The sequence below is a fragment of the Engystomops pustulosus genome, chromosome 6 (genome assembly GCF_040894005.1).
Source record: "Engystomops pustulosus chromosome 6, aEngPut4.maternal, whole genome shotgun sequence".
Taxonomy (NCBI): domain Eukaryota; kingdom Metazoa; phylum Chordata; class Amphibia; order Anura; family Leptodactylidae; genus Engystomops; species Engystomops pustulosus.
The window spans coordinates 166,957,520-166,981,914 of NC_092416.1; the positions used below are offsets into that span (position 1 = coordinate 166,957,520).

General features: G+C 47.6%; 2 protein-coding genes across 2 annotated transcripts; both read left to right on the forward strand.

The window, feature by feature from the left end:
• Window positions 1-5,319: 5,319 nt before the first annotated feature.
• Window positions 5,320-9,386, forward strand: ALYREF (Aly/REF export factor). The gene is made up of 6 exons (XM_072112243.1): window positions 5,320-5,705; window positions 5,836-5,970; window positions 7,999-8,146; window positions 8,229-8,292; window positions 8,371-8,551; window positions 9,113-9,386. The coding sequence occupies exons 1-6, from the start codon at window positions 5,475-5,477 to the stop codon at window positions 9,125-9,127; spliced, it is 774 nt and encodes a 257-aa protein (XP_071968344.1). The 5' UTR covers window positions 5,320-5,474; the 3' UTR covers window positions 9,128-9,386.
• Window positions 9,387-14,630: 5,244 nt separating this feature from the next.
• On the forward strand, window positions 14,631-22,772 carry ARHGDIA (Rho GDP dissociation inhibitor alpha). Its single transcript, XM_072112244.1, has 6 exons — window positions 14,631-14,786; window positions 19,332-19,538; window positions 19,853-19,936; window positions 20,028-20,104; window positions 20,193-20,256; window positions 21,580-22,772. Exons 2-6 carry the CDS (start codon window positions 19,349-19,351, stop codon window positions 21,777-21,779), a joined length of 615 nt encoding a protein of 204 aa, XP_071968345.1. The 5' UTR covers window positions 14,631-14,786; window positions 19,332-19,348; the 3' UTR covers window positions 21,780-22,772.
• Window positions 22,773-24,395: the final 1,623 nt, after the last annotated feature.

The following is a 24,395-nucleotide window of genomic DNA, read 5'->3' on the forward strand; positions in this document are numbered from 1 at the left end:
AGACTGCCCAGGCCACAAACACAGGCAGAGCCAGATCTATAATCTGAGGCCCGACAGTCGGCACATGAATAGGGTTGTGGTATACACAGCCATCAGCATGAACGCAAAGAGGTTAATGGAGATGTGAGCTAGCGCTGAAAGTTAGCACATGTCCCCATTATAAGTTCAGGTGTATGTGCCGTAAGGCAACACAGAGGACTGTATGAAACCCATTAAACCTGTATAATCAATTTACTCTGTCCCCTATCCTATAGCTATACCTATACCCATACCATATCTATAGATTCTCCAATTCTATATTATCTACACATCTTATATATTTTGTGTAAGATGAATCCCTGCTGCATCCAAAACATTCATGCACTACGTCACTGTGTTTTACGGGCTCTCCAATCTATACTGAGTAATTACTGCAAATTGTTTGCCAAGATGAATGACTTCATGGGTCACAGTGAGAGATGAACGGATCAGACACCCCTGGGCCAATCACAGCCAGGATGGCACAGCCGCCAATCCGGCACCTGACACACCTGAACCCAGAACCCGAACTTAAAATTCGTATCTGCTTGTCTCTAGCAACAATCTCTTATAGCTGATTATTGTAGCCTAACACTAAAATCCAGGAAATTACCAACATCAAGAGGTCTGTTTGTAACTAGGGGTCTTCTGTAAGTGAGGTGTTCTTAAGTAGGGGACGGCCTGCATAAGGTTCAATTGTATAGGGGATAATTGGACATTCTTTGCCTCTGCACTGCACTCTATGACACGGTGATGCAATAGATACTGTACCTTGCGCTGATCCCTGGCAGACTCATAATTATGTAAATTAATTGTATTCATTATACACTGTGCTTTATAATGAATTTGGCAGCGGGTAAGGGCGTTTGGTGGTGTGCGAATTGAATTGTTGTGTATTTTAATGATTTCACTGTATATCCTTTATAACTTAATCAGGGTTTGAGGACCTTTTTTTTTTATAATAAGCTCAAAGGAATAGGGGCAGTATAGGACTACTAGGGTATGATGGGCCTACTTGAGGCGGTTATTTTACGTGCCCTCCCTACACACATCAAACCCTCATGTAGGATGTATCATTAATAACATATAATGCTAAGAAATAGACCATTCTCTGGTAATCTGGATAGGGGCTCTATATAAATGTTATTTATTTCAGGAGAGTAGGGCTATAATACAATTAATTTCGGGAGACACAGGGGCGTAACTTAAGGGGGTGCAGTCGCACCCGGGCCCAGGAGGTTTAGGGGGCCAATAAGATGTCAATTTCCCATATGAGAAGACTAATACTATAAACTCTACATTATAGTCGGGGGCCTGGCACAGACTTTCCACTGGGGTCCATCAACTTCTAGTTACGCCACTGGGGAGACACTATAGATATCTTATGTAAAGTGGAAGACATTGCATCTATTATAATTAATCAGGGGGAGAGGTACTGTATATTTAATATTTAGTTCAACAGGGGCACTGTATATATTATCCACTTTGGAGGCCACTATGAATTATAATTAATTCAGGGCCACTGTATATGTTATAATGTCCGATATATGATTATATATAATTCATTCTGTGGGAGATGCCTCTCCCATACTGTATATTTAAGATTTAATGCATGGGCACTGTATATATTATAAGCCATACAAGGGGTATTGTATATGTTATAGTCATTTGGGATAGGCACAGAATTTATGTATAATTTACTCCCCATGGAGGCAACTTTGTGTTTTATGAATATTCAGTTATTTAGATATTTATTATTATTTAAGTGTTTAGATACGGGTTGTGGGGGAACTTTTTGAGATTCACCCTCTTTATAATAATTTACTTGGACTCTATCTGACCCAAATCCAACAATTCTGATATACTGATAATTATCAATAGTTAAATAAGGTGCCATTTCATGAGAACCTGGTGAAAAAAAAAAAAATTTATTTGTAACTGGATTAAAACACAACTTTATGGTAAAATTTTTTATTTGTTTTTCCTAGGCTTGGAGCCGTGGAGTTTTATGGCTGTTCCTATTACCATACAATCCCAGAGTTTATTTGATAAACTGATGTATTTCCTTACAGACCCCTCTCTAGTCTTACAACCCTGCCCTGGGGCACTGCACTAGTAAACAGGACCCTGCCCATGTTGATGTTGACAACACAAGTCAGCCATTCATGTGATACAATAACTCTCACTGGTGGCGTGAAACTCTCAGCAGGGGGCACTTTGCATTCACTGCCCTTATCTTTACCCACCCAGCAATCCACATAGATGATTGTGTCTAGGATTCCTCCAGATGAATTTAGTTCCTACAACTTAAGCCATAGAAACACGGTTATTTCACTAAACTGTCCAATATTTTATAATGATCATTAAAGCGTCAACGTCAAAGCGGCTTTATAATATCTAAGTGATAAAATAAGTAAAAAAAAAAAACTTTGATTCTGTTATGAAACTTTCATTCTGTTGCTGGGGGAGAGAGGTCAGGTAGTATTAGTTGTTTATTTTATATATACAGGCGGTCCCCTACTTAAGAACACCCGACTTACAGACGACCCCTAGTTATAATCAGCTGTAATTGTAATCACAGGTGTCTGTAATGAAGTTTTATTGTTAATCCTGGTTCTTATGACAATCCAACATTTATAAAATCCAATTGTCACAGAGACCAAAAAAATTCCTAGCAGGGGTTATAATTATAAAATATACAGTTCTGACTTACATACAAATTAAACTTAAGAACAAACCTACAGAACCTATCCTGTATGTAACCCGGAGACTGTCTGTATTCTGCTAATCATTTTGTGATCATAATATACAGAAAAATTAGATAGAGTAGGTAAATAGTCATCGATTGAAACAATAAGAGTGAGGGTCCCCAGAGCTTACAATCTACAGGTATGTTTTCTTCTTGGTTTTGTTACATGAGAGCATCTTTGACAACATAATACGTAAATACGCAATAATACGCAAATACGTTTAGACCTAAACGCTTCACCCCTACTCGAGCAGGCCATGACTATCACTAAATTCACCTGCATTAAAGTAAGGAAAGGTCACACTTGCACCTCTGAATCCAGTTCTACACCAAAACGAATGAATGAATGAATGTTGTCAAACTCCCCTTTAAGCAAACAAAAAACAGTACGGATTTTGTTTTACAGGTTTTCTCGACTATTAGCTCTTTACTTTGTTTAATCAAAACTATATGTGGAATACAAACTTGACTTTAGTGCACCCCAAGTCTTTGGACATGTGTTGAATCAATGTTCCCTATTGTTTAGCTTCCCCCCCCTATTCATGTCTGTACTCTCCTCCATGGATGTGCTTTTGGATGCCTGTACTGTATCCCACTACTGTATCCCACATTTACCCCTCTAGTAGAATAGCCAACGATTTTGAAAGTATTGCTGACTTGAAATCACATTATCACAATGAGACATCAGACATGATAATTGTTTCTGACACGGACTAATTGTTTTATGGTAGCAAGACAGACATTACATACTGCTATTATAAGTAGAGTTACTAAGCAGCCAGTATTGTTCTGGTCTGGAAGGTATTTTCACTGTTTGGCCTACGTTTTTTTTGATCAAGAAGCACATGAACCGGCTCAAAACCCTTAATCTCTTTACTTTTTGTATTTGAAGCGCTTCAATGTTTTTAACACTGTAGAATAAAGTGTAGAATAGTGTTTTTAAAACATTTTTGTTCTGCCATTTCCCTATTGGGAATTTTGTTGCTGTGTTTTTGTACTTTTTTATTACCAGCGTCTCCGCGCTGGGCTTCCATCATGTCTCACGTCTCCACTCAAGGCTTTAATCATGTCTCAAGCCTCCGCGCTGGGCTTTAATCATGTCTCAAGCCTCCACGCAGGGCTTCAATCATGTCTCACGTCTCCGCGCAGGGCTTCAATCATGTCTCACGTCTCCGCGCAGGGCTTCAATCATGTCTCACGCCTCCGCACAGGGCCTCGATCGTGTCTCACGCCTCAGTGCAGGGCTTCAATCATGTCTCACGTCTCCGCGCTGGGCTTTAATCATGTCTCACGTCTCCGCGCTGGGCTTTAATCATGTCTCAAGCCTCCGCGCAGGGCTTCAATCATGTCTCACGCCTCCGCGCAGGGCCTCGATCGTGTCTCACGCCTCCGTGCAGGGCTTCAATCATGTCTCACGTCTCCGCGCTGGGCTTCAATCATGTCTTACGCCTCCGCGCAGGGCCTCGATCGTGTCTCACGCCTCCGTGCAGGGCTTCAATCATGTCTCACATCTCCACGCAGGGCTTCAATCATGTCTCACGTCTCCGCGCTGGGCTTCAATCATGTCTCACGTCTCCACGCAGGGCTTCAATCATGTCTCACGTCTCCGCGCTGGGCTTCAATCATGTCTCACGTCTCAGCGCAGGGCTTTAATCATGTCTCACATCTCCGCGCTGGGCTTTAATCATGTCTCACGTCTCAGCGCAGGGCTTTAATCATGTCTCAAGCCTCCGCCCTGCCAATGTATAATGCTCAGTGCGACACATTCATTAGGAAAGTGCGCCAGAAATCATGAATCTGCCACTTCCCTGCACTGGCCCGAAAGAGTTCACCAACTTTTTTTGTAGTGCACCTTTAATATGGGGCACGCGTTAGATTTTGCACGTTAAATCTGGCGCACGGTCCGACTGAGCCCCGGAACACCCCTAATTTGTGTCACATGATGCCTAGTGCATCCGTGACACAAAGGGATCTTGTGCTACACATTTGTGGTGCAGACACTTCTTTAACACCTGTACAAGAAGTTTACACCTATAAGAAAGTGCAAAGTCCAACAGAAAACTGGTGCACGGCCCTTAGTGAATGTGCCCCAATGTGTGAGATTTTAATGCGTGACTTGTGGTTGTTTTCCCTTAATTTTTTTTCCCTTCACACCCAATATTTTCATACGACCCCTATACATCTCATGTTGGGTAGACATGTTCATGGATGAAATTGTTTTATTTTTATAAGATTTTATGTTTTCTACATTTATCTATATAAAAGTGGATATTCTATATCTATACAAACCTAATATGTATAAATGCAGTTTTAGAAATGCAACTTTATATAGAATAGAATGAAACTTTAGATAGATATTTGAGTTGGCAGATCTATAGATAAATTTGCATCTAAATCTATATTATACACTGCATTCACAAGGAATGTACAATAGAACAGAGGTGAGGCTCATAGGCAGTCACGTGACGCACACACATCCGGGTAACTCGGCAGCTAATTGGCTGCAGGATTCTAACGAATACGAGACTTGGAACGCAGAGCGCCTGATGACGCCGGGGGCAGGACATGACGTCAGCAGTGGCGGGCTTGTGAGGGGCGGAGCTATATAAGCGCGGCTCAGTGCGGTCGTTGTATTGTTGGAGCGGAAACCGCACCCGGACACGTGATCCCCCAGCACCGGACACCCGCCGCCGACACTATCACCAACATGGGGGACAAGATGGACATGTCCCTGGACGATATCATCAAGATGAACCGCAGCCAGAGGCCGGCCGGCAGGGGCCGGGGAGGACGCGGGGCCCGCGGCGGGTCTTCCCGTGGTGCCGCTCTCGGCCGCATTGGCGGAGGAGGTGGCGGCAGGGGAGGAGGCGGAGGACCAGTCCGGACAAGAGCGATGCTGAGCCGAGGCGGCAGGAACCGGCCCGCGCCGTACAGCAGGGTAGGAGTGGCGGGCTCGGGGACCGGCAGGGAGGGCCTGCGGCCTAGGGGAAGCCCAGGAGAGCAGCACCGCGGAGGCGCCTCGTGTCCCGCCCCAGCACCGTCCTCACACCGTGTGTTGTGTATTACAGCCCAAGCAGCTGCCGGACAAGTGGCAGCACGACCTGTTCGACAGCGGATTCGGGGCCGCGACCGGAGGAGTGGAAACCGGGGGGAAGCTGCTCGTGTCCAACCTGGACTTCGGGGTGTCCGACGCCGACATTCAGGTACGTGAGGAGAATCTAGGCCTCGTATCACTGTGACTTGTAGTGTCTGGGCCACCTCAACGGGGATGTAGGGAGTAGTAGTCCTTATGACTTGTAGTTACTGTATGTACTCGGGGGAAGCCTAGCCCCACTCACAGGGTGTGTAGGGAGTAGTAGTCCTGATCACTTGTAGTGTATAGTTACTGTATATACTGGGGGAAGCCCCACTCACGGGGGATGTGGGGAGTAGTAGTCCTGATGGCTTGTGTATAGTTGCTGTAGGGCAGTGATGGCAAACCTTTTAGAGACCGAGTGCCCAAACTACAACAAAGACCCGCTTATTTATCGCAAAGTGCCAACACAGAAATTTCATTTGTGATTTATACTCCCTGCTCTGTCACAGTTTTCATTGATACCAGCTCCTGAGGACACCAATAAAGCAGAAAATAGTCCTAGGTAGAGCTGTCACTTTAAAATACTTCTGTGCACAGCAAGTGGGCTGTCTGGGACTGCAGAAAGATACCTGGAGTCATCTCTGGTGATGGCCTGAGTGCCCACAGAAAGGGCTCCGAGTGCCACCTCTGGCACCAGTGCCATAGGTTAGCCATCACTGCTGTAGGGAGTAGTGGGTTGCCCTGATACTGTATTGTGTGACTTTAGTATATTGTTAGCCTAAAGTGTTTTTTTTTTTTTTTTTTGGGGGGGGGGGGGGGGGGAGTACTCACAGGGGGTGTAGGGTGTAGTAGATTGTCCTGATTTGGTGTCTGTATATAGTTACTACAGTTTGGGGGGATCCAGTCCGACTTGTCTCATAGGTATATGCTTGTATTATATGACTTGTACTCTACAGTGATGGAGGGGCTGGTACTGGATAGATTGTAATCGGTATATTGGATCTTGACCAGTGGATTCTATGTTCTCCTCTTTATGACTGTAGTCTCAGCCACATACACTGATTGATATTCTTCATACATTATAAATTCCCATGTAAAAGAAAAAAAAAATCACCCCCCCCAGACTATTTCATATTGTATTGCATATGAGTGTTTTCTCCTGTGGAGACTAATGTCCGTCCCTCGGCTCTTGTGATCAGCGAGGGGCTCATTCACCACATGCGTCTTGTTCCTCTATTATTGCTTTTTTGCCCCTCAAACCATAACACAAGTCTATAGGATCCGTTATTTTCAATGTATTCCGATAGGGTCTTTTTCCATCGTTTTATACTTGGTCCTGCAGCTTTGATCCAATTAATAACAAAGTTGTGGTAACCTTCACTAATGGAGGCCATTACTTGTGTTTATTTCGGTGGTCATATCAGATCTGGTCTAGTTTTACTGATGTAAGATATGTGGTGCATTGGCAGGTGTGAGCTGGGCCTTAAAGGGGCCGTGCGGCTGATACTATAGTGTCATGTATAGGAATGTAGTCAAACTACTTGTGAGAACCTCCTATTCTGGCCTGTAACGTGTCTATATAGTGAATGTATGTGAGGACAAGGCCTGACGGGTAGATGCTGACCCTATTCTGGGGGTTTTGGTTGCTGAGATGGTGATATTCTTATAAAAGTAAAATTTAATGTTTGGTGTTTCCGTTGAGTTTACAATGGATTAAATTCGGATATGGCCTAGAAATCTTCACTGTTCTAGAGCTTTGCTAGGTCCTTACTGTGTCTGGGGTTTCAACTGTCCCCATTTACTTATAGCATTGCTTGGGGGGGGAAGGGGGGTGATATCTAAGGTTTAAATCTGCTCAAGAGGATGTCATGTCCTAGCAATAACCTTTTTAAAGTTGGGTTAATACCTATTCATGGCTTCATTTGGGGGTCAATTTACAATTTGTATGATCTGAGAAGGGGCACTGCTGTATGTAGCAAGTTTTGGTTTTCACAGAAATTTGGGTCTTCAGTGAATGATCCAATCCCCTTTGTTATAAATCTGTTGGTATAAAAGGATATATATTGGGGTTTGATGCTTTTGTGACCAGTCTTAAGCTGTGTCCCCAGCTGTTATGGATGGCTCCCTTTTCTGACGTTGGCCTTTGTTGTTGCAGGAGTTGTTTGCAGAGTTTGGCACCCTGAAGAAGGCCGCAGTTCACTACGACAGATCCGGTAGAAGTTTGGGTACAGCGGACGTGCACTTTGAAAGGAAAGCTGACGCCCTGAAGGCAATGAAACAATACAACGGTGTACCGCTAGATGGTGAGTGGCCGCGCATCTCCCTCCAGCCGCTCCCTCCTGGGTGGTGATGAGCCGGTGACTGATCTCTATCTCTGTCCTGTAGGTCGTCCTATGAACATTCAGTTGGTCACATCACAGATAGAAGCACAGAGAAGACCTGTACAGAGGTAAGGAGGACATTCTGATTCTATTGTCTGATTGGTGGGGGGCATAACTGTTACTAAGTGTATTTTTGTCTCTTGCAGTCCGCCTAGGGGTGGAATGACACGACCACGAGGGGGACCAACTGGGTTTGGTATTGGCGGTGGTATCAGAAGAGGCGGCAGGGGAGGTACTCGGGGCCGTGGACGGGGAGCCGCCAGAAACACAAAGCAACAGTTATCGGCAGAAGAGTTGGACGCACAGCTGGACGCCTACAATGCCAGAGTAAGTAATGGGTCTATATGTGGTCACTAACTTGTGGTAAATACAGGAAAGTTATTGTTCTGCTGCTTGATCCAAATGCAAGGGGTCTCTTTCCTAAGAGGTTAAAATAAAAGCTTTGGGACCTATAGTGTAACACATTACTGTATGTCTAAAGACTAGTGGACCCTCCAATCCAGAAAATAGACGTCTCTTACTCCTATAATGGATGGAGGCTCATAATGCATGCTCTTTCATGGTGGGACCGGGACTCATATTCTTGGGATTCCTGGGGGTCCCATACTCTTGATCAGTTGTGGGTATCAACATTCTTCAACCACTGATCACCTTCTCGGCTGCCTTTGCACAGGGGGCACCTTCCTAACTTTGTAGACTCCCCTTAAGGTTTTGAACTATTTTATGGGCCTTGATCCTGTAATAGTGTCCTGTGGCCCCCTCCCCCTGTCCTGTGCAGCGTGTGTGTATGTTGTTGCTGCAGCTGTTGCATATCACTTGTAGGGGGCAGCTGATGCCCCTCCAGCTGTTCATACTCGTCCCTAATCCTGTCTCCTCCTCTCTCCACAGATGGACACCAGCTAATCCCTCCCTTCATGTTCCTGTGCCACAGTTCTGGCTTTGGAAGTCGTTTCTACACACCTCCTCGTTTTTTTTGCTTTTATTTCTGATAGGTTTTAAACTCATGTAAAGTTGAAATTTTTTTTTTTTTTTTTAATTGTGCAGACTTTTTTTTTTTTTTTTTTGTATGACCTTTATTTTCTGGGACAAATTTAAATTTTATTGGTTGTGTCATGAGCAAAGTGATCTTTAACTTCTAATAAAATTCAAGTGTTTGGTATAATTTTTGTTCCTGTTTTTGGACGGTCAGGGACGGGATCCTGTATCTAGATGCCAATGTAATATGCTCTTTTTATTAAAGTATCTCTGCCCAGGGGCACACGAGTATTGTAACTATTAAATCCTGTTGGGTCTGCATCTCTGGGTTTGTGTTTCATTTGTTAGTTTTGGGTTTACTAATCTCTACCTAATACATACCTGATATCTGGTCCAATCATCAGGCTTCTGTAGGTTCTGGCTTAGTCGCTGTGGTGTTTGCTCCTACGATGGGTCTTCAGCATTTTAACGCAACAATCAAAGCTAATTTATTAAATAATGGTGCAGGGCCTGAAGGGAGGAGCAGGACTTGTTGTCATTATATTCCTAGAACTTGAATTCTGCTCCTCCTTTCAGGTCCTGTACAAGGTGCACCGTATAAGCTGAGGTCCCTAATTTTACCAGTAAAAACTGGGCAGACCTATTGTCTTGAGTATAAGCCAAGGGTGGGAAATGCATTGGTCACATGCTCCTCAGTATATAGCCAGTGCCTCTTCCCTCCTGTACTCGCCTTTCCACGCCCCCTGCAGGTTCTCTTCTACTCCCTGTGCTGTATCATCGCATACACCAGGACGTCAGTTGCTTGCTGACATAGTGTGCCAATATGAGGGGAGAGTCGGGTGTGTTGAAAGGTGAATACAGAGTTTTTCTTTAACTTGAGTATATTCAGTAACTCAATGATTCAGGTGGGATTGGAGCATTGAGTTTATCCAACTATGCATATGTACTCCTATGTAGGGGCGTAACTAGGAGAGGCAGGGCCCCATTACACATAACTGAAGGGGGCCTCTACCTCGTCAGAATATGCCCATGCTGAGGCCCTAGGGTGGCTTCTACCACTTGATATGCCTCTGGTGTTAGGGTTCAGTTCCACAAACCGGCAGGTCATTGAGCGTTTCTATGGTTAGGGGAAAAGTGTGAGCTTGTTAGAGGGGGGTTAGTATACTGATCCATACTCTGACCTCTGACCCCCCCCCCCCCCCACAAATGTTGCTAGAACCTTACTCGCCTGGTAAACTACACTGGGGACGCTCATTACGGTGCCTTGAAAGTTGGAACAGTAAGTATTTTGGAGGTCATAATTCTGGCAATTACCTATGCTTTTCCCTGATCAGCTCTACTTTTTGGAGATCTGGCAATGCCACCTGATGGAACGTGCATTGCTGAGACATCACTCTATTGTAATGGATCATATTATGTCTGTGGACCAGAGGTTTTTTTTTTTCCATTGGGTCCCTTATTTCTGTGATCTTGGCTATTTGCACTGGATGCTCTAACAGTGATCGGCCATTGTATGTCTCCTGTCGTCTGAGCTGCTGTTCATCCTATATGTACATATTTCTTGATGAACTCAAAATCTCAGGCTCGAAACAAACGAAAGCCATTTTTTGGAATCGGCTGTTCAAAAATACCCAATAAGTTGAAAAACATCCAGGCACCACAAACTATTTGTTCCCTGGTGTTATCAAAATGCTGAATTTGCAACATCTCATCTTTAATGTTGTATCTGCATGATCAATTATATCTAGTTTTCTGGTGCCTAATGTACTACTGTATTTATTACTTAAAGGGGTGTTCCCATCTGGGCATTCATTTGCCACATGTAAACATTTCTTCAATTGGATGTTATTAAAAAATGTTCCTGTGTGAAGATAATTTCTCCTAAATGTAGCCATTTTGTCCCCTTTAGAAACCATATTTCTTGGATACGACCACCCCGCACTCTAGCATTCGTTTCCAGACGTGTGATATCAAAACCTGCCTGACCACCTGAATCCAGCGATCATTACCACTTGTCGGCTGTGGGACACACAGTAACTCCTGGACATTTCATATACCTTTTTGTTTCTGTGCAATCACTCCAGCAGCGGTGGTCGTATCCAAGGAGTAAGTCTTGTTTCACTAGACCATTTGAGAAATTATTTTCACACAGGTAAATGTTTTAAACATCTAGGTAGGTGTGATGCACAGCTTGATAGATGAGTCTCTCATCCTGTGTGCCATGGACTAAGGGACCCCTGACATGACTCGCAGGACAATACGGGAGTCCTATGCAAAAAGTATATACTTGTGGGTCCCCATGAGCCACCAAAAGCCACATTGGGGATGATGGCCGGAGCGTTACTGAATGTATCAGACTTCTGAGGACTTAAGTTTTTTTTTTTCTATAGCATCAGCAGCGCTGGGGAGAAAGTTGCAGATGAAATAAGAGGAATAAGGCCCCTGTTCTCAAGAGCTTACAATCTATGAGCATTTTGCCTTATGTCATATGTACCTCCACCACGTGGTAAAGGCATACGGGATTAGTGTCCATCAGGAGATGTTGCTATAATGGTACGAGAAGTGTAGCCTTTATGATGTAGTGTGTACCTGCACATGGACATGTTTGCATTATGGGTCACAATTAGGCAGGTGATGGGGTATCATAGTTTCCTCTGCTGATGCCCAGCAGTGCCACCAAACCACAGGGAATAGGACCGTGTGCAGCCATGCACCATACCCGTACAGAATAGAAGGCTATGGGGGCGGTGTGCTGGCTGCAATTATTGCCGCTAGCCCAGGACCTCAGTATACGGCTCCCCCTATGCTATGCATGTTAGCTACCAGGAGGTGGCGCTGTAACCACAAAATTAAATTCCTGCTCTCCCATCCATTCCTTCAGGGAAGAATGCAAATAAGTTTTCCAAGGTGTTACATGGAAAACAATGCCTTCTTTTGTTACCTTGAAAGGCAGCCCCCTTACCACCAAGTATGACTTACAAGAAGTCTAAAAATATGGTGTGGGATTAAGCCAAACCAGTGTATCTATTCCATAAGGAACAGACTCCCAACTGTAGACAGCGCTGTTTCGACCTGATTGGGTCTCCTCAGTACAGTGTAGGGAACTGATTTGGCTATGTGAGAGGCTATTGACTAGGGACATACAGTAGGTGTTCTCCTGCCTTTCAAGGTAGCAAAAGGAGGTATTGTTTTCCATTTAACACCTTGGAAAACTTATTTGCATTCTTCCCAGAATTCCCTAGTGGAGCATCAATGGCTTTAAGTCTCCACACGCCTTTAAGGTGGCCTTAATTGGCATTGTCTCCTTAAGGAGAACACCTACTGTCTGTCCCTATCCATTCCTTCACACGTGTTTAGGACATATACAGCCAAGGGTCCTGATGCCACCGTTGGGAAGGGGTCTTGAGGACCATTTTTTCATTTCTATATTCTAATCCCTAAAATTCCCACCTTTTCATAAATAAATAAATTTTTATATCATATTCTGCGGCAAATACAGACAAAATAAGACATTACAGAGCAACAACAGAGCTCGCAGGCGCTTACTCTCTATTGGATTCATAGTGCACATTCAATTTCTATATAAATGATCTTTTTGACGTTCCAAATACAGCATAAAAACTTGGGATGTAAGAAAATATGGAAAAAAGCCACTGCAGTAAGCAAATAAGGAAAGAAAATAAAAAAATACCTGAGCGGGGAAGAGACACATGCAGAATATCGGGCGCACGATCGTAGTGAATCGCAGCACAGTGCATTATACATGGACAATGCACTTTCTGTGAACTCCGGCAGCCGGGTAAGTAAATGTGCCCCAATGAGCTTTTAGAGGGCAGATTTATTCCTTAGGTACCAGAACAGAAAACCCCACATACACATGATACTATTTTGGAAACTACACCACCCAGGCTAAGTTTTTTTTTTTCTTAAACTTTTTTTATCCTTTTTGTTATTCTCATCTGATCACTTTTTCGTATTCATACACGGTCATGTTTGACCATGGCACTTAAACGGTTAAACAGCGAATATGGCCCCAAAAGAGGCTTCTTTGACATAGACAATAGCCCCTGAGGGTCATTTGCATAATTGTAAAAGTTGGTTTCCTTAAAGGGAACCTACCACCACGATTCTACCTATAAAGGTAGAACGGGTGGTAGGTGGATGAATGGGACGTGAGGATAGCCCTTTTTGGACTAATCCTCACGTCCTGGCTATCTTTTAGTAAACTTTAATAAGTGGGTATGTAAATTTTTTTAAGCGTCTACTGAGGCGTGAAGTAGCTGGACATGAGGCTAGAAGTCGCGGCTACTCCACGCCCCAGTAGCCTCTTTTCTCCACCTACCATGTCATCTTCGGTGCGCAGCTCCTCGTCCGTGTACCCGGCGTTCTGCGCATGTACAGAACGCAGGCCTGCGGTTGCGCGGCCAGCGCTACTGTAGCCGCGACGTGTAGCCTCATGTCCGGCTACTCCACGCCCCAGTAGCCGCTTAAAGGGGTTATCCGGGTTTTAAAAATGACTGAGGGCCGGGCTGTGCTAGTTAAACATAATAAACTTGTACTTACCTCCCCCTGTGCCGCCGATGTCCCACGCAGTGGTCCCTTCGATCCGTGCCCCTGTTTGTTTACAGGTGCACAGAAGCCGTGCATAGGGAGCTTCCGGTCCGCGATGTGGCCGGCTCCTCCCATCCGTCCCTATCTCTCAGCGTTGTAAGCGCTCGGAGCTGGTGTTGGATGGAGGCTTCCGGTTGGCTGGAAGCTCCCTGTGCACCCTTGTAATGAAACCGGCGCACAGAGGAGACAGACCGCGGCGCAGGACTTCGGCGGTGCCGGAGGAGGTAAGTACATGTTTATTATTTTTAAATGGCCCTCCCCAGCCCTGCCCTCAGTAATTTTTAAAACCTGGATAACCCCTTTAAAAAAATTTACATACCCACTTATTAAAGTTTACTAAAGGATAGCCGGGACGTGAGGATTAGCCCAAAAAAGGGCTATCCTCACGTCCCATTCATCCACCTACCACCCGATCTACCTTTATAGGTAGAATCGTGGTGTTAGGTTCCCTTTAAAAACAAAACTCTTAGAAGCAAAAAGAAGAGCAGGTCCTGTTTCAGGAGACACGCCCCAGCAGGTAAGTGTGTGTGGTTTAGCAGGGATGCATCCATTTGGTAGATTTTCTATTAGATACCTAAATACATTAAAATATCATGCGCCTAACAGTTTTCATTGCAATTACTCTACATCCGCCTTTATAGCAGTCATCCAATCAAATCACCGCTTACATCCTCGAACCAGTACCAAGACAAAGAAATGCGCGATCTTATTGGCTGCCATGGACAACCGTTCAGCCCTTTTGTGCTCGTTAGGCGCCATTTTGCGATAAATCTCCCGCTGCGATACTCCAGCTCTTGCTTTACGGTCACGACTCCTCAACCTTCTAACGGTTTGGGTGTAGCAACATGGCTGCCGGCGGCGGAAGTTACGCACTTCCCCGGAAAGGAAGAGGAGAGCGCACAGCGGGGCGTGTCCGGCCATCATTCGCCATTCCTGAGGGTGGGAGCTGTAAGAGCAGGGAACCGAACCGGCAGCGGTAAGTGTCATGTGCACACCGCTGCGGCTTTTAGTGCTGCAGCAGGTGGAGAGGAGCTGCGGCCGCCGGGTGACAGAGCCTCACCCACCTGTCCCATAGCCGGGTGTTATATACAGCCATGTCCTGAGACAGCATTGTGTCACAGCGGTTGGTGCACGTTAAATTCACTTAACGACCTGTTGCAAAGTGACCTGTGCAGAGGGAGATGTCACAGTGCTGCGGCGGGTACAGCGGCCCCAGGTTACTGGGAAGGTGGGTGATTACCGCTCTGAAGGCTGAATGCAGCTCAGACGTCGGTGACGTCACATCTGAGGAGAGCAGTGACATCATCTCCGCGGATAGTGTTGATTAAAGGGGTGACCCTGTCACCTTAAAGGGGTTGGGCAAAATTTAACAGTTGGTGATGGTCATAATCTTATCTGGTTGGTCACAGGAGTGGGGGGGTCCTGGTCTGCTGTCATGAAAGAGGGCTTGCACGGGGCGCCCCCCCAAATGAATAGTCCGTAGGAGTAGCCCTTCTAACAACTAGTGCACGGGGGGCGTCCCCCTAATGAATAGCCCGTAGGAGGAGCCCTTCTAACGACTAGTGCACGGGGGGCGCCCCCCTAATGAATAGTCCGTAGGAGGAGCCCTTCTTAAAACTAGTGCACGGGGGGCGTCCCCCTAATGAATAGTCCGTAGGAGCAGCCCATCTAACAACTAGTGCACGGGGGGCGTCCCCCCTAATGAATAGTCGGTAGGAACAGCACATCTAACAACTAGTGCACGGGGGACGCCCCCCTAATGAATAGTCTGTAGGAGGAGCCCTTCTAACGACTAGTGCACGGGGGACGCCCCCCTAATGAATAGTCTGTAGGAGGAGCCCTTCTAACGACTAGTGCACGGGGGACGCCCCCCTAATGAATAGTCTGTAGGAGGAGCCCTTCTAACGACTAGTGCACGGGGGGCGTCCCCCTAATGAATAGTCCGTAGGAACAGCACATCTAACAACTAGTGCACGGGGGGCGTCCCCCAAATGAATAGTCCGTAGGAGGAGCCCTTCTAACAACTAGTGCACGGGGGGGCGCCCCCCTAATGAATAGTCCGTAGGAGGAGCCCTTCTAACAACTAGTGCACGGGGGGCGTCCCCCAAATGAATAGTCCGTAGGAGGAGCCCTTCTAACAACTAGTGCACGGGGGGCGTCCCCCTAATGAATAGTCCGTAGGAGCAGCCCTTCTAACAACTAGTGCACGGGGGGCGTCCCCCTAATGAATAGTCGGTAGGAGGAGCCCTTCTAACGACTAGTGCACGGGGGACGCCCCCCTAATGAATAGTCTGTAGGAGGAGCCCTTCTAACGACTAGTGCACGGGGGGCGCCCCCCTAATGAATAGTCTGTAGGAGGAGCCCTTCTAACGACTAGTGCACGGGGGTGTCCCCCTAATGAATAGTCCGTAGGAGGAGCCCTTCTAACGACTAGTGCACGGGGGGCGTCCCCCTAATGAATAGTCCGTAGGAGGAGCCCTTCTAACGACTAGTGCACGGGGGGCGTCCCCCTAATGAATAGTCAGTAGGAGGAGCCCTTCTAACGACTAGTGCACAGGGGGCGTCCCCCTAATGAATAGTCAGTAGGAGGAGCCCTTCTAACGACTAGTGCACAGGGGGCGTCCCCCTAATGAATAGTCGGTAGGAGGAGCCCTTCTAACAACTAGTGCACGGGGGGCGTCCTCCTAATGAATAGTCCGTAGGAGGAGCCCTTCTAACGACTAGTGCACAGGGGGCGTCCCCCTAATGAATAGTCGGTAGGAGGAGCCCTTTAACAACTAGTGCACGGGGGGCGTCCTCCTAATGAATAGTCCGTAGGAGGAGCCCTTCTAACAACTAGTGCACGGGGGGCGCCCCCCTAATGAATAGTCAGTAGGAGGAGCCCTTCTAACGACTAGTGCACAGGGGGCGTCCCCCTAATGAATAGTCAGTAGGAGGAGCCCTTCTAACGACTAGTGCACAGGGGGCGTCCCCCTAATGAATAGTCGGTAGGAGGAGCCCTTCTAACAACTAGTGCACGGGGGGCGTCCTCCTAATGAATAGTCCGTAGGAGGAGCCCTTCTAACGACTAGTGCACAGGGGGCGTCCCCCTAATGAATAGTCGGTAGGAGGAGCCCTTTAACAACTAGTGCACGGGGGGCGTCCTCCTAATGAATAGTCCGTAGGAGGAGCCCTTCTAACAACTAGTGCACGGGGGGCGCCCCCCTAATGAATAGTCCGTAGGAGGAGCCCTTCTAACAACTAGTGCACGGGGGGGGCGCCCCCCTAATGAATAGTCCATAGGAGGAGCCCTTCTAACGACTAGTACATGGGGGGAGGGGGAACCCTTCTAACGACTGGTTCTCAGCCATGAGTGGGGTCTATAGGGTGCCCAGGGCTGTGCAGTATAATCGGGTGTTACCTGGCGATGCCTGGGCTGCCCGCCATTGGATGTTATGTGGCTTCTGGTAGTCCGGGGACAGGCCCCACACATCTGGGGCAGCGGGATGGCTCAGGGTGGAAGTCCTACACTCGTGCAGATTGGCACAACAAAAACATAATTGAGTTAATATTCCGCCAGCCCTTCTCCTGGACACAGCGCCATTATGGCAGCAGGACGGGGCACAATGAGGCTGCTAGGATGAGGGGCCTCCGTCACCTACAGTTATTCATGATTTCTTTCTAAAAAATATAATTATTTTTGGAACATGACCTAATGCTGGACATGGTCTTGCCCCCAGTACCCACTCAGATGCAGCCACTCACTCCACCTTCATAAGAAGGTCTAAACTTGTGCCCAGTGAGCTGCTGGTGTCTCTGGGGGTCCTGTAACATACCAAAAAGTGTATCCCAAGTTGTCTGTCGGCCGGTGTGCCCAGGGGGGGGGAGGGTTGCTCCCAGGCTGCATTGTATGAAGCTTCCTCTTTCAGAGGAAATTCTGTGACATTGCTGTAGTCACATGCACTTGTTTCAGCAGAAGCTTCCATTGTGTCCTGCCATGTAGTGTGTGAGCGCTGGGCACCGGCTATGTGATGCCGCGTAGTGTGTGAGCACTGGGCACCGGCTATGTGATGCCGCGTAGTGTGTGAGCACTGGGCACCGGCTATGTGATGCCGCGTAGTGTGTGAGCGCTGGGCACCATCTATGTGATGCCGCGTAGTGTGTGAGCGCTGGGCACCGGCTATGTGATGCCGCGTAGTGTGTGAGCACTGGGCACCGGCTATGTGATGCCGCGTAGTGTGTGAGCACTGGGCACCGGCTATGTGATGCCGCGTAGTGTGTGAGCGCTGGGCACCATCTATGTGATGCCGCGTAGTGTGTGAGCGCTGGGCACCGGCTATGTGATGCCGCGTAGTGTGTGAGCGCTGGGCACCGGCTATGTGATGCCGCGTAGTGTGTGAGCGCTGGGCACCGGCTATGTGATGCCGCGTAGTGTGTGAGCGCTGGGCACCGTCTATGTGATGCCGCGTAGTGTGTGAGCGCTGGGCACCGTCTATGTGATGCCGCGTAGTGTGTGAGCGCTGGGCACCGTCTATGTGATGCCGCGTAGTGTGTGAGCGCTGGGCACCGTCTATGTGATGCCGCGTAGTGTGTGAGCGCTGGGCACCGTCTATGTGATGCCGCGTAGTGTGTGAGCGCTGGGCACCGTCTATGTGATGCCGCGTAGTGTGTGAGCGCTGGGTACCGGCTATGTGATGCCGCGTAGTGTGTGAGCGCTGGGCACCGGCTATGTGATGCCGCGTAGTGTGTGAGCGCTGGGCACCGGCTATGTGATGCCGCGTAGTGTGTGAGCGCTGGGCACCGGCTATGTGATGCCGCGTAGTGTGTGAGCGCTGGGCACCGTCTATGTGATGCCGCGTAGTGTGTGAGCGCTGGGCACCGTCTATGTGATGCCGCGTAGTGTGTGAGCGCTGGGCACCGTCTATGTGATGCCGCGTAGTGTGTGAGCGCTGGGCACCGTCTATGTGATGCCGCGTAGTGTGTGAGCGCTGGGCACTGTCTATGTGATGCCGCGTAGTGTGTGAGCGCTGGGCACTGTCTATGTGATGCCGCGTAGTGTGTTGAGCGCTGGGCACCGTCTATGTGATGCCGCGTAGTGTGTTGAGCGCTGGGCACCGTCTATGTGATGCCGCGTAGTGTGTGAGCGCTGGGCACCGTCTATGTGATGCCGCGTAGTGTGTGAGCGCTGGGCACCGTCTATGTGATGCCGCGTAGTGTGTGAGCGCTGGGCACCGGCTATGTGATGCCGCGTAGTGTGTGAGCGCTGGGCACCGGCTATGTGATGCCGCGTAGTGTGTGAGCGCTGGGCACTGTCTCTGTGATGCCGCGTAGTGTGTGAGCGCTGGATGCCTACATATAATACCCTTCTCTTATGGCAGGGACCCCCCTTGTCTATCACATGGATGAGGCTGAGGTGGTTCTGCAGTGATTCAGGATACAGAGACAGGTTTATTGCTAGATTTATAGGGGCTGCTAGATCTGCCATGAAGGTGTTAGGAGTCGCCTGCAGTAATAAAATGGATTATTTTTCCCTCCCCTCCAGGGCGCCCTCTCTGAACCATGGCTGAGCACGAACCCACTTCAGAGCAGCTGGCACAGATCGCAGCGGAGAACGAGGAGGATGAGCATTCTGTGAACTACAAGCCCCCTGCACAGAAGACCATCCAGGAGATCCAGGCTCTGGACCAGGATGATGAGAGTCTGCGCAAGTACAAGGAGGCTCTGCTGGGTCCGGTCCCCAGCACCGTGGGTATGTTATTAATCGGGCAGTACTGGGGTGGGGGATGTCCTGGCTCTGTCACTTATGATTCGGCAATCCCGGATGGGGATGTCTTATGATTTGGACAGTACCCAGGTGGGAATTCTGGCACTGTGTATTATGATTTGGGCAGTACCAGGTGGCTTAAGGGCTAGTAGCAGTTCACGTGTCGTGACTTGTGCTTCCACCCACACTCGGCGGCCCATATAATATACTGGGGGCAGGGAGTGATGTGTGATTGCAGCCTGTGTACAAGTCTATAGAGGAAGCGCCAAATAATATTGTATATTCTCCTTCTCTATAAGACCCTCACGCTCCAAACGTGGTGGTGACCAAACTGACCCTGGTATGTGAAGACGCCCCCGGCCCCCTCCAGCTGGATCTCACAGGTAACCATCACTGACCCAAAAGTATCCAATAATCCTACACATCCTACTCGGGATACTGTGTGTGACCGGAGGGCTCTTCTTTGTGTTCCAGGAGACCTTGAGAAGTTTAAGAAAGAATCATTTTCCCTTAAAGAAGGTGTCGAGTACAGGATCAAAATCAGCTTTAGGGTGAGGGTCCGGCACAGTGTGTCAGGGGGGTCGGGGGCTCTCAACTTGAACGGAGCCGGGGGTAACCTGGATGTCTTTGCCTTAACAGGTCAACAAGGAGATAGTGTCCGGGCTGAAGTATCAGCAGCAGACGTACAGGAAAGGCGTGAGATGTAAGTGGAAAGGTCCTTTATAGGGTTGGTCTTATTTCTGATTTTCTGACGACTGACCCACAACCTTGAGAGCAGGGGACTCCCTGTTACTTCCTCAGACACCGCATTTGTGTACACGTATTGTACTCTGCTCCATTTATATGGGTTAAATTATAGTGGTATTTAACGTGTTGCCCTAATTTGGTAGAGGGGTCTTGTAACACAATGGTCCTTATTGATCCCAAAAGTCAGATGGGGCGACACGTTTCGTGGACAAAACGTCCCCTTCATCAGGTCCAGATAGTACATTAAAAAAAAAACACATTGATATAGACTATATAGTAGCAGGACATCAATGGTGAAGTAAGAGATGGTGTAACGTACAGGATTATTAAAATAGTATAATAACAGGAATATAAAAATAGTTCACCAAATCAGGTATTGGAAGAGAGAAACTTAACATTATTGATTGCCAAGTAGATGGTTTATATGTTTATCCCTTCGGTGTTAGTATAGAATATATCGCTATCAATGCAGAACCATTCTTATTGGGGTAATGGACCCCTGCTCTTCTGATAAGTGGGGGTCCCAGCTGTCAGACTCCGGTACCATATTCCTATTCTTTGGATTATCCAGTAAAGAACAATACTGTAAATCCAAATGATGTTCTAGCCTGGTGCCATGGCTGTAATGTGTGATGTGCACTGAGTACATTGGATACGTTATCTCTGATATAGTGCAGTATATGTGGGGACACAGCAGAGATCTTGCAGAACTCTCCCTATTCAGGTAATGGAATGCGAGTGTTTACAGGTAACAGCCTTGTGTTACGTGTAACTGCGCTGATAAGAGGTGGTGCGTCGCCCTGGCAGCTATCATACATTAGTCACTCACTTGTGTATTGTGGGGTAAAAGGTGACTGCTTTATGGCGCTGGCTTGGGAGCTGTGGGTCAGGGGAACCAAGTCTTGATGATGGAACTTGCCTAAAAGTTCTAGTTCTGATGGTCGGAAAAAACTTGTCTTAGTTTCTTGCCTGTAGAAGATCTCTGCTTGCTGTCAGATGCTGGAAACCTGACCTAATCCTGCATATACATAGGAAGCCTCCACTAGACATTATGGGGGGAATTCTTTAAGACTGGTTTCCCTGATCTACTAAGAGGCTCCAGCGTACTCTGCCCGGTCATCTAATATGGTGGAGATTTCTCCCATAGCCTCCCCCAGATTTCCAGCACAGACCATAGTAAGTGCAGCTGGCTTGGGGGAGTTCATTAAGGGCGCAAAGTCAGCCTCTATATGCAGTGCTATTTGTCGCTCTGGCAGTAATGAAGACCTCTTTCTCCTAGTGGACAAGACCACCTACATGGTCGGAAGTTACGGTCCCCGCCCGGACGAATATGAATTTCTCACCCCGATAGAGGAGGCCCCCAAGGGTTTGTTGGCCAGAGCCTGTTACAACATGAAGTCCTTTTTCACTGACGACGATAAAACCAATCACCTAAGCTGGGAGTGGAACCTGGACATCAGCAAAGATTGGAAGAACTAGGTCTTCCCCCAGAGACGACCCCTCTGTCCTCCAACTCTCTGAGAGAAGCTGCCGGATTGTGTCCCAACTCTGTACCATGTGGTGTCTGCCCCCACAAGCTCCTCCCCCTGTGCCCCTTATATAAAAATGCCAAGTGGGATTGACGTTTCGGCCTTGTGTGGGCACTGCCTGCCTCGCCCAGGATCACTGGGAGGGGCGGGAGTGTTCCCTGTCTCCTCACACTCTGGTGCCGGGTTAGTCCGGGTGCCTGGCAGCCATTCCAAGGACGTCTTGCCGTTCCCCGTTTGTTTTGCCTTATGATTGTTGCCTGGTCCACCGCTCCGACGCGTTCCTTTTCATTTTCTCGTAGCCGTGTTGCCTTAATGATTTTGCATTTGTCGCAGTAGTGGCGCTGCCCGATGCTCCCTCGGTTTGATGTGTGCCTGGCTTTTAAAGTCTGCCCGCTGCAGGGTGCCATCCCGCCATTGGATGCTTTGATTCCACGTATTGCCGCGATGAGATCGCTTCTCAAGGCACTTATCTGTAGGACCAAATGTAAGATGAGAGCTTGTCCTGTGTCCGCCCTCCATCCATGGGCCGGCACAGGCACCTGCTAGTCTACGGGGCTTGTGTGATGTCTCCGCCATACTAACGCTAGCACTGACATATGAATGTGGGGGATTCGCTTTACATCCAGGTGTGTAAGTGCTCTTCCGTTTTTTTTCTGGATTATCGATATTTATTGCCTTGATGAAAGTCCTTCCTCTGGTCACACTCCCAGATTCACAGTCTCACCCCGGCCACTCCCTGGGGTATCTGTATCACTGCAGCCTGGAGAGTATTGGGGGATGGGGTGGGGGGGGGGGGTAGCTTTCTCGTGGACAGAGAAAAAAAAAAACTTGTGGGTTATTTTGTTTTGTATTTGTTTTGTCTGTAACATTTCCCAAAAGCCAGAATAGCATGATACATCATCTGCTTCCTTTTTATGATGAATAAAATGATTCCGACTGGCAACCCCATGCCTGCTGTCTGTCTGTACAAGCTTATATATATATCTCACACTCCTCTTGTCTGGATCCTTTCCCTCTGAGTAATATTTACTTGTTGGGATCAGTCTTCTTCTCCAAAGACAGTCTGCTCAAGGTGACATCAGGTTACATCTCGCCATAGAAGTCTATGGAGGGAGGAGGGAGCAACTTGCATACTGCTGCAGATTATGGTAAGTTTTCCATTTCTATATTACATCAATTCAGGTCAGTACTGCTGATTCTTTGTGTTTTGGAGAATTCGCACATCTCCTGTTTTGAGTTGTTGTCGATAAGAGATATGAATTCAGTTGTAAGTCACGGTCTACCCCTTACATACTCACATATGGCAGCTTATCCTTACTCCATACACGGCCGTCTGCTCACATCACTTGTTTGGGCGTACAATAAAGATAGCGGATCAGAGAATTAGTTTTATCTAGTGGTAAAGGCCACTTATGTCATGAGTCCTGCCGAACGTAAGCAACTGTATGTATCAGGCCCTACTCCTCCTAAAGACCCTTTAAATGACTGCAAATGCAGGTTGTTACCAGCAGGGGGCACAGTACAGCTGCCACTTCACAAATCACTGGTGCCTTTTCTCACGGGCGCATTTCAGAGGCTTCTGGTGAATGAGGAAGGGATGGGGCCCGTCCTTACATTTAGAGAAGTTCATACAATGGAAATCAAATTTCAAGAACAATGTATGATCACTTGATAATTAACAAAATTACCAAAGTAGATTATAACATCACCTTTATTACAATTAGAGAACAGCAATGACTGTAGCAAAGAGGTTAAAACCGAATCTTGTGAAGGTTCCACCAGTCACCGATCAGTAGGAGGAGCACAGGACCTCCGCCCCGGGCCACAGGACCTCCGCCCCGGCCACAGGACCTCCGCCCCGGCCACAGGACATCACTGGTCTCTCACACTGATCTGCTGGGGGTCTTCATCCAGGATTTAGTTTTTTTTTATTGGGTTTAGATTAAGCCTCTGGACTGTGGCCATTGTCATTGTTTTAATATTGTCTGTCTCAAGAAACTAGTTTTCCCGTTTTACTGTGTGCCCGGGAGCAATGTTCTGCAGGAAAATTGCTGACTGAGTGATGAACACAAGGAAGGGACTAGATGCTGTTGAAGAAGATTCTGATACACACTTGCATTCACTCCATGTAGCTATAATAATTCCTTTATATAGCGCACACAGATTACACAGCGCTGCACAGAGCTTGTCACATCAGTCCCTGTCCCCATGGGGCTCACAATCTAATCATCCTACCAGTATGTTTTGGAATGTGGGAAGAAACCGGAGGACACCCACACAAACACTGAGAGAACATACAAACTCTTTGCAGATGTTGACCCTGGGACTTGAACCCAGGTCCCCAGCGTTGCAAGGCTGTAGTGCTGACCACTAAGTCACCATGCTGCCCCTAACTGATGTCCAATTCCTGCATCAGAAATCATTCGCTAAACCATGACACTTCCTCCACCACCTTCCAGTGACTTTTTTTGCCCACTTTGGGTTAAGTCTTTCCCTAGTTTGTCAATGAACATAATGTTCCTCATCAGATCCAGATAAATTAAAGGGGCGTTTCCAATTCAGCAAA

Excerpts from the sequence above, each read along its gene's own strand:
- ALYREF (XM_072112243.1), top strand. The coding sequence starts at position 5,475 with ATGGGGGACAAGATGGACATGTCCCTGGACGATATCATCAAGATGAAC. Across the intron at positions 5,971-7,998 it reads TGTCCGACGCCGACATTCAG|GAGTTGTTTGCAGAGTTTGG; the intron begins GTACGTGAGGAG and ends TTGTTGTTGCAG. Across the intron at positions 8,293-8,370 it reads CAGAGAAGACCTGTACAGAG|TCCGCCTAGGGGTGGAATGA; the intron begins GTAAGGAGGACA and ends TGTCTCTTGCAG.
- ARHGDIA (XM_072112244.1), top strand. The coding sequence starts at position 19,349 with ATGGCTGAGCACGAACCCACTTCAGAGCAGCTGGCACAGATCGCAGCG. Across the intron at positions 19,539-19,852 it reads TCCGGTCCCCAGCACCGTGG|ACCCTCACGCTCCAAACGTG; the intron begins GTATGTTATTAA and ends CTTCTCTATAAG. Across the intron at positions 20,105-20,192 it reads GGATCAAAATCAGCTTTAGG|GTCAACAAGGAGATAGTGTC; the intron begins GTGAGGGTCCGG and ends TTGCCTTAACAG.